Source organism: Otolemur garnettii, unplaced genomic scaffold (assembly GCF_000181295.1).
Source record: "Otolemur garnettii isolate 467f Iridium unplaced genomic scaffold, OtoGar3 scaffold00302, whole genome shotgun sequence".
Lineage (NCBI taxonomy): Eukaryota > Metazoa > Chordata > Mammalia > Primates > Galagidae > Otolemur > Otolemur garnettii.
Window position 1 is genome coordinate 169,770 of NW_003852697.1, and position 10,195 is coordinate 179,964.

The following is a 10,195-nucleotide window of genomic DNA, read 5'->3' on the forward strand; positions in this document are numbered from 1 at the left end:
TCAGGTCCACACTCTAAGGGGGGTCCCAGAGCCATCAGGTCCACATCTCAGAGAGTCACAGAGCCGTCAGGTCCACACTCTCAGGGGGTCCCCTGAGCTGTCAGGTCCACACTCTCAGGGGGTCCCAGAGCCGTCAGGTCCACACTCTCAGAGGTCCCCACAGCTGTCAGGTCCACACTCTCAGGGATCCCCTGAGCCGTCAGGTCCACATCTCAGGGGTCCCCACAGCTGTCAGGTCCACATCTCAGGGGTCCCCACAGCCGTCAGGTCCACACTCTCAGGGGTCCCCACAGTCGTCAGGTCCACACTCTCAGGGGGGCCCCACAGCCATCAGGTCCACACTCTCAGGGGGTCCCCAGAGCCGTCAGGTCCACACTCTCAGGGGGTCCCCAGAGCTGTCAGGTCCACACTCTCAGGGGGGTCCCAGAGCCATCAGGTCTACACTCTCAGGGGGTCCCCAGAGCCGTCAGGTCCACACTCTCAGGGGGTACCCACAGCCATCAGGTCCACACTCTCAGGGAGTACCCACAGCCATCAGGTCCACACTCTTAGGGGGTCCCCAGAGGCGTCAGGTCCACACTCTCAGGGTGTCCCCAGAGCCGTCAGGTCCACACTCTCTGGAGGTCCCAGAGTGTTCAGGTCCACAGCAGAAGGTGGATACTGGCTGCTGGGGGGGCCGGGGAGTCGGTGCCTTGTGGAGACAGTTTCAGTTTGGGATGATGAGAAGCTTCTGGAGATGGAGGGTGGTGATGGTGGCATAACTCTCTGAGTCTGCTTAATATCACAGAAATGGGCACTTCAAGATGGGCAAGATGGTGAATTTTATGTTATGTGGTTTACCACAATTTAAGAGACTGAAGTGGAAGGATAAAGTCAGGGCTGAGTTTTCAACAGACAGGGACAGCAGTTCAAAAAATAATCATCTCTTGACATCGTGAAGACGACACAGCAGAACACTGGGGGGCCCCCTCACCATGGCTGAGATGCCAGGAGCCGGATACCTGCCAGGTGCTGGTCACAGCAACGCATGTGGGCTCACCTTCCCGGGGAGACAAAACTGCCAGGGCCAGGAAAGACAGCCCAGTTCTCAAGATCAAAATACTTTTTTCAAATCCTCTCTAAACATCAGGGAGCAGGAGACTCAACTGCAGATAATGCCCTTCTGGATATTTTGACTAAAACAGATAGGAAAGTAAATCCACAGAGGAATGTCTTAAATTACTTTTCAAATAGGGGAGCCTAGAGCCGGAAGCATTACAATATTGAAGAACTCAGCACTAGAAGGACTCAGTGTTCACTATTTCCCCCAGCATCCCAGCTGGAAGCAGCCCCTCTGTCTCTAAGCAGAGGGGACACTCTCAGGAGGTCTCCAGAGTCCCTCCCACCTGCCCCCCCAAAACACGCTTTTTGTGTGTGCTTTGCATGGAGTTAGCACAAGCCCCGGCTCTGTCTTTCATTAGCTGTGTGGCCTTGGGCAAGTTAAAGGAGCCTCTCTGGTCATAATTGTCTCTTCTTCCCTGACCCACAATGTTCTCAAGATGTTTCCACACTTTCATATAATTGTCCCTTCCCTTTTTTCTCTACTAGCCCAGCCCCCCATTCCTCAACTCTCTCACCTCCTGCTCCTTACCCTTCAACCATGTACTATACTGTCCAGGAAGGGAGGATTCTTCTAGAACCTTCTCCCCAGGCAACCAAGGGAATCCTCACAGACAATCCCAAGGACTCTAGTCAGGTCCCACTCTGTGTGGCTAGCCCATACCTTTGGGCTCAGGTGAGAATATCCTCCATTCTCCCCTCCCCCATCCTTAGTTACACAACCTTTAAGCCACCCACTTACTTTCCCCCACCTCCATTTCATATTCACTAATTTCTCCTAGGGAAATGTGTGAGAGAGGTCCATGAAACAACAGACAAGGAATGGATATGTGTGCAGAACTGCTTTCTTGGAGCAAAACATTATAAAGCTATGGTGATCTGAATAGTTACCAGCCCCAGCAGAAGGAAAGGCAGACGTATCCATGGACACCCAGACAGACTGGAAAGCAACTGTGAGGGGCAGACTTCTGCAATAAAATAGCACTGCAGTCCCACTGGCTACTTGGGAGAGAACAGACACCTCTATAGAATCACACACACAACAAACTGATCTTGTATTGAAGATGAAGGTTTTTTAAAAATTGAAATAGTTAAAATTTTAAAATTGGGAGAAATTGGGGTTTGTTTTTTTTTTATGGATAGGAAAAAACTTCCTAAGCATAAGGAACATGCAGCATGCAAAAATCAAACTCTGAACTCTATAAACATTTTCAGCTTCTCCAGCAAAACACATCCCAGGACATTTTCACCACTAAACAAACAAACAAAGAAAAAGCAATTGGCAAAAGTTGAATTGCCTTCATCGATGAAAACCACATACAGGTTAATTTTTCAAAACTCATTGATGTACTAAAAGATATATGAGCAAAAGGATATGAACAGGAAGCTAAAACCCAAATGATAAATAAACATGTTTTAAAAGGTTCAACCCTGATAGCAATCAAAGAAAGGCAAACAGAGCCGATGACAACACTTCAGCTCCTCCACACCCCCAGCAAATCATGAAAGCCTTTTCAAACAACATGCCAAGCTGGCCAAGGGGTTCCCTCTTCTCCAGTGCTAGGAGGAGTGTCTGCTGCTACAACATTTCCGGAAAGCTATTTGGCAATCTGTATCAAGAGCTTCTGACCCAGAAATTTTACTTTTGGAAAGCAAGCTTAAAGAAACAAATGCTTGATAAAGCTTTCACTCTGAAATGCTCATCCCTCTCTTTGTGAAAACTGGAACTAATCTCAATGCCCAATAATAAGAAAGGATAAGGAAATTAAGACACACCAGATCTAGTGAATACCCGCTACAAGAAAGTACCTCCAATAAACTGCTCTCATCAACATGCATTACAGGATAAGATAGAGGGTTTGCTTTTTTTCCCTTCAACATTTCTTTATCCAAACATCTATCATGAGCAATTTTACCTCTATACTCAGATATGAAATAAACTTTCATTTTTAAACCAAGTTCATACCTATCCATTCCTATCCTTCAGTCAAAGTAGGAGGTGGCAAAGTGGAATCCTCAGGCAAAATCTGGCCCACTAGTTGTTTCTGTAAATAAAGTTTTACTGAAACACAACAGCATGCACAACTATGGCTGCTTGCCCACTATGATGGCAGGGCTGAGTAGTGGCAACAGACCCTGCATGGCCTACTGATGTCCACAGTATTAACTATCTAAGCCTTACAGAAAGTTTGCCACCCCCTGGGCCACAGGGAATGCCACAGTACCCAACTTTGTTGGCACCAGGGATCCGTGGAAGACAGATTGTGCATGGAAGACAATCTTTCCACAGATGGAAGTGGGGGTGGGGATGGTTTGGGGATAATTCAACAGCATTACACCTCCACCTCAGATCACCAGGCATCATATCTCACAGGAGCACAGCCCAGACCCCTCGCATGTGCAGTCTGCAGTAGGGTCCTGATCCTGTGAGAATCTAATGCCACTGCTGATATGACAGGAACGCAGGTGGGGATGTAAGTGACGGGAGTAGCTATGAATACAGGTGAAGCTTCATTGGCCACCACTCCCCTCCAGCTGTGCAGCCCAGTCCCTAACAGGCCATGGATGGTACCAGTCCATGCCCGGGAATCGGGAGCAGCAGGCTCAGAGAACCTTACACCTTGTCGTACCTTTCTGGCAATGACTGTGAGTCCAGCACCGTTCCACAAACTGGCCGTTGATGACGGTGGCAGGGCAGTTGGTCTTGCCCTTGGCAGTCCCTGGACAGACGTCCCCACACTCCTCGTTGTCGTCCTTGTTCAACACAATGTAATTGTCCTCCACAGAATCCAGGATGCGGGACCAGTCGATTGTGGCCAAGTAGCAGAGCTCATTGTTTTTCTCGATGCGGACGGAGCCCCGGGTTATGTTCATCAGATTGTAGAGACCGAGCTCCTTCAGGTGAACCATCTCAAAGATGACTAGGGCATAGTTGAAGAAGAGGCGTGAGCCTCGGATAACAGTGAGGTTGGGGAACAGGTCCTTCAGGCTCTCCAACCCGTAGACCCGGAAGAGCAGCAAGTAATCAGTGATCATTATGAGTTTGGGGAAACTGAGGTCTCGGAAGTCTTCAGGGCTTGTTTTGAACATCAAGAGTATCTGCAAATGGCCTTCGATGACGGAGCAGTTCTCCAGCTCCCGCAGCCTGGTGAGGTTGTTCCGGATATCCATGCCGGGACACACTGGAAGGAAAACAGGCGAAAAAGCAAGACTAGTAAGCGAGACAAGCACACCACGGACGGGTTAGGAGAACTCAGGGAAGGGCCCGCTCCGTGGGCATGGGAGCTGGGTCCTGCTCTTCCATCCTACAATGGGCCCCGCAAATTCTGCAGCCAGGCCTGTGAATGGTTTCCCTGTCAAGTGCCCATGCCTGAGTAATTACTTTCAGAAGCAAGGAAAATAATTCCTTTGGCCAGTCCTGTTAGAAGCCTTAAAACTCATCACCTCTGACATGGTGCAGTCAAGACAATAGGATTGCAGAGGATTGAGTAAGGAGGCAGGTGCTGATACGGAGGGGCGCCGTCCTCAGCGCAGCAGTGTCAGACCTTCAGGAACTGCTCTGTGGGGGATGGGTGTCCACATCAGAAATGGGCAAGGAAAGCTTGCGTGCTTTGTCAGTTCCCCCGTTTTTCAGGCTGGCTCTCCTTCCCCCTCCTGGCCAGCAGTCAAGGCCTAATTACCTTTCACCTGGGTGTGGCAAGGACTTCCCACTGCCAACACCCCATGTGCTCATTCTCCTGAAGGCAGCCCCTCCTGACCTCCAATACCCTCCATAGCTCCCTATCACCCTGTACTTCTCTCTCACAGCCCTCAAGAGTCTCCCCTCAATCCCCTGCATGCCATAAATAGGACTTCCCACTACTCTTGTGCAATTCAAGACTCCCTGAATCCTCCTCTGTAACATGATCTGGAAGGAGGAGGAAATGGAATTCTGCAGGGATGATACTAAACAGGGCCTGAAACACAGTGGGTGCTCCATTGGTGTCAGCTACTTTTTTGTTGTTGCTTCATTCCTCCAACATATAACAAGCATCTCAAGGCTAAACTATCTTTTGGCTGGCAAAGCCCGTTATACCTTCGCTCCTTATTGCTTTCTTTCTTTTTTTTGTAGAGACAGAGTCTCACTTTATGGCTCACAGCAACCTCCAACTCCCAGGCATAGGTGATTCTCTTGCCTCAGCCTCCTGAGTAGCTGAGACTACAGGCGCCCACCACAATGCCCGGCTATTTTTTTGTTGCAGCTTGGCCAGGGTTGGGTCTGAATCCACCTCCCTAGGTATATGGGGCCAGCGCCCTACCCACTGAGCCACAGGCACTATCCTTAGCTCTTTATTTCTGTGATAAATCTAGCCCATTATCCTTCAAGATCCAGTTCAAATGCCACCTCCTCAGGCAGCCTTCCCTAATTTCCTTCTCTCTGTACACCAACATGAGTCTTTCTCTTCTTGAGTCCCTTATACTTGAGTTAACATTTGTCAGAATTAAACTCTTTAGACAGCCTTCTCCCTGCCAACATACACACACACACATATCCCTTAGCTTCTGGAACATAAGCCACACTGCACAGCGCCTGCATATTTTATTTCCAGATACTAACCCTCCCCCTAATATCTTGGAGGTAGACACTTTGTTCTAAAGAAGAATAGTAAATCTTAAAAATCCATCCTGAGAACAACCTTCAAAGGAAAGCACATATTAGAAAGAAAACAGCAAAGGAAACAATTGGGAAAAACAAAGTAGAATGTTCTTGGGTCACATTCCACCCAGCAGAAGTGATGAAGCTAACTCCAGGGAAAGCGCATGCACTCACTCACTCACTCACTGGGAGGTTGGGGGGGAAGCCCTGGTACTCGGCCACCAATAAATTACCACCCTCACCTGAAACTTGCTGCTCTGTGTCTGAACTGAGCAGGGGCTAGCGAAGGCCAAACCCAGGCTGGGAGGCAGCTTCAAGGGAATGAGGAGGCCGGTGTCAGCCACCCCCAAAGTCATGCCACTGGAGCCCAGTCTGAGGCTTCCGCACCCCCATCCTAAAGATGACAAAACCAGAGCTCTGCAGCTCAAAGCCCGCCTGCCAAGGACATCCTCCCCACCAGTGACAGGCCAGAGTCAGCAAGTAAAAATTCAGGATGCCCAGTGAAATCTGAGTTTCATATAAGCAACTGATACTTTGTTACTTTAGGATGAGTTTATCTATCCCATGTAATACCTGGGACATATTTTCCCTTAAAAAATGCCTGTCGCTCAGAGGGTAGGGCACAGGTCCCATATACCAAAGTTAGCCGGTTCAGACCCCACCCTGGCCAAATTGGAACAAAAATAGCCAGGCATAGTGGCAGGCACCTGTAGTCTCAGCTACTCCGAAGGCTGAGGCAAGATAATAGCCTATGCCCAGGAGTTGGAGGTTGCTGTGAGCGGTGTGATACCACAGCACTCTACCAAGGGCAATAAAGTGACACTCTGTCCCTACCAAAAAAAAAAAATTATTCATTGTTGGCCAGGCATGATGGCTAACCCTGCAATCCCAGCACATAAGTTTGAGACAAACCTGAGCAAGACTCCCATCTCTACAAAAATCAGAAAAATTAGCTGGGTGTGGTGGCACACACCTGTAATCCCAGCTATTCCGGAGGCTGAGGCAGGAGGATGGCTTAAGCCCAGGAGTATGAGGTTGCAGTGAGTTATGATGATGCCACTGCACCCCAGCCTGGGTGACAGAGCAAGAGCCTGTCTCAATAACAACAACAACAACAAAATTATTCAAAGCTTGTACAAAATTGAAATTCAACAGGGCATCCTATATTTCATCTGGCATCACAGTCATAAACTAAGCCACAGATCTGGGCTTCTCAAGCCTGAGCCTCGTACTCTATATTTCCTTCCCCCCCCCCCATACACAGGCACAGGCATTCCCTGCAGGTGGGAAGAATACTGGCCCACCATCCATCCTAGGCCACAGCAGAGCCCAAATCAGACGCACTGACTGCCACACTAGAATAACAAATTTTTCCTGGACCTGTGGTGTTTCATTAGGTCAAGCACATTAACTGCCATGTGAGTTGTATTTGATTCATGATAGTTGTGAGCCCAGGGCCTCATGAAGCATATATATCTAACATGTCTCTGGCTTAACAAAACACATGGCCCCAAGGGAAAAAAAGATATCTTTCCAGTGTAGGAGTTGATGTGCAAGAGACATGTGAGTTACATCCATGCTCTTCATGAGGCCCCAGGCTCAAAACTAGCAATAAGGCAAATAAATACAACTCACACAGCAGCGAATGTGTTAACTGGTTGGTAGACATCGTGGAAATGCAAATTCAAACCACAATGATATACAACTTCTTCCTTACAGGGTTGCTAACGTCAAAAAAGACAGCCCTGAACAAGTATAAGTAAGGACACAGAGAAATTGGAACCCTTGCATATTACTGACAGGGATGGGAAATGGTACTGCTGCTTTGGAAACAGCCTGGCAGTTCCTCAATATGTTAAACAAAGAGTTTCTGTATGACCCAGCAATTCCCCTCGTAGGTATCGACCAAAGAGAAATGAAACTATATATCCACACAAAGACAGGGCACACGTGTCTAAAGCAAAGTGGAAATCACCCAAATGTCCACCAACGGATAAATGAATCAATAAAATGTAGTCCGTTATACAGTGGAAGATTATTCAATCATAAAAAGGAATGAAGCTCTGCTACAAGCACCAACATGGATGAATCTTCAAAATGCTGTGCTCAGTAAAGAAGCCAGACACAAAGAGGGCGCTAAGACACAGAAGGCCACAGAGGGCACTAAGACACAGAAGGCCACAGAGGGCGCTACACACAGAAGACCACAGAGGGCACTAAGACACGGAAGGCCATAGAGGGTGCTGGAGGAAGCCACAGAGGGAGCTAGACACAGAAGGCCACAGAGGGCTCTAGAGAAGGCCACAGAGGGTGCTAGACACAGAAGGCCACAGAGGGATCTAGAGAAGGCCACAGAGGGAGCTAGACACAGAAGGCCACAGAGGGATCTAGAGAAGGCCACAGGGGGAGCTAGACACAGAAGGCCATAGAGGGCTCTAGAGAAGGCCACAGAGGGTGCTAGACACAGAAGGCCATAGAGGGCTCTAGAGAAGGCCACAGAGGGTGCTAGACACAGAAGGCCATAGAGGGCTCTAGAGAAGGCCACAGAGGGAGCTAGACACAGAAGGCCACGGAAGGCGCTAGACACAGAAGGCCACAGAGGGCTCTAGACATAGAAGGCCACAGAGAGCTCTAGAGAAGGCCACAGAGGGTGCTAGACACAGAAGGCCACAGAGGGCTCTAGACACAGAAGGCCACAGAGGGCTCTAGACACAGAAGGCCACAGAGGGCTCTAGACACAGAAGGCCACAGAGGGCGTTACACACAGAAGGCCACAAAGGGCAGTGTTCCATTGCCCGGAAGCATCCAGAGGAGGTGAGCCCACAGAGACAGAGAGTGGATTAGTGGTTGCAGGGGCTGGAGGTGGGAACAGGTGCGGAGTGACAGCTAAAGGGTACAGGCTTTCTTTGGGGGATAATAAAAACGTTCTAAAATTGTGGTGATGGTTGTGCAACGCTGAATGTACTCAAAACTAACGCATGCTGAAAATGGAAGAATTCTATGGCATGTGAATTCTATTTCTCCAAAGTTGTTGTAAATAAAGATTAAATGGCTAGAATTATAGAAGACAATAACAAATTCCTTTTCTTTTTAAACTCCCATGCATCTAATGCTTGATTCATTAAAGCCATATGTGTCCCTAATAGTCAAAGACAATAGAGAAATTTACCGTTGGGACAAAAAATACCCAGAGGATGTTAGAAATGGCACCAGAAATAGATGCAGGGACTTCTGGTAGCTTTAATGCATCTGATGGGAACGAAGGACGTTCAAGTGGCACCTGGTTAACAGGCAGAGCAGGTCTATGAGGAGGAAGTAGCTAATATTTTCTGGGCACTTATTGTGCAAAGGACTTGGCCTGGGATGTTCACAACAATCTCAGGCTAAATTCTAAGAATAGTCCCAGGAGGAGGTGCCACCTTGATTCCCATTTTCCTGACGAGCAAATCACGACTCACACAGGCTGATTATTATACACTGTCTAGGGTCTCAACTCAGCAGACAAACAGAGCCTGCACTCGTAACTGCCATGCTACAGTTTCACTAAAATATTAGTAAATATTAAAAACGTGTCCTGTTCCTTCTATAATATGCCTCATGGAGAAGCAAGTGAATGTGACTTAAACCAGAAAGCAAGGAAATCATTTTCATGCAGCAACAGCCTGGAAAGGCTTGTTAAAGACTCTCCACTGCTCGTTCTTCCTACAAAGTGGATACCTGCTGAGACTCAATCTGGGCTGGACTCTGCTCCAGGTACTAGAATAGGACAGATGTTGTCCCTGAACTCACAGTCTAACAACTGCTTATCTACATAAAATATAACTGAGGAGGATGCATCAAAGAGAGCCTTTGGAGCTAAAAAAGAGAAAAATGAGCTATTCACCTTGGTCTGGTCCAATTGAGGACTAAGACCTAAACAAACCGTGCAATGAGAATTATTTAATTCTGCCTACTTCATTTTAAGGTGAAGGACAATGGCAAACTATAGCTTGCCCCCACAGGCGACCAGGGAAGTATAGGGTTAGAAATATAATTTGAGCTATATATGGAATTTTCAGTTTTTCTTTCTTTCTTCTTTTCTTTCTTAAAGAAGAAAAGAAACAAGAGAAATGAAATGTATTTTCCTTAAGCCAATGTATCCAAAAATATCATTTCAACATGCAATTGATACTAAAAAATGAGATAGTCCAAAGGATTTTTATTTTTCCACACAAAGCCTCCAAGATGCAGTGTATATTTTACCCTGGCCACCCAGATCAAATGGGAGGCTCAGCTTGCAGTGGAAATTCTCCATTTGTATATGTAGTTTCCATAAAAGGTATCATCGAAAATGCACCTTCAGGCTCGGCGCCTGTGGCTCAAGCAGCTAGGGCACCAGCCACATACACCTAAGGTGGCGGGTTCGAATCCCCAGCCCGGGCCCGCCAAACAACAATGATGGCTGCAACCAAAAAATGGCCA

General features: G+C 47.7%; 1 protein-coding gene across 3 annotated transcripts in view; it reads right to left on the bottom strand.

The window, feature by feature from the left end:
* INSR (insulin receptor) overlaps nucleotides 1-10,195 on the bottom strand; it is a 152,555-nt gene that overhangs the window by 127,437 nt on the left and 14,923 nt on the right. For all 3 annotated transcript variants that reach the window (XM_012813799.2, XM_023508979.1, XM_012813797.2), the window contains one exon: nucleotides 3,729-4,280. In XM_012813799.2, coding sequence (XP_012669253.2) covers nucleotides 3,729-4,280 — 552 coding nt within the window. The remainder of the gene's footprint in view (nucleotides 1-3,728; nucleotides 4,281-10,195) is intronic.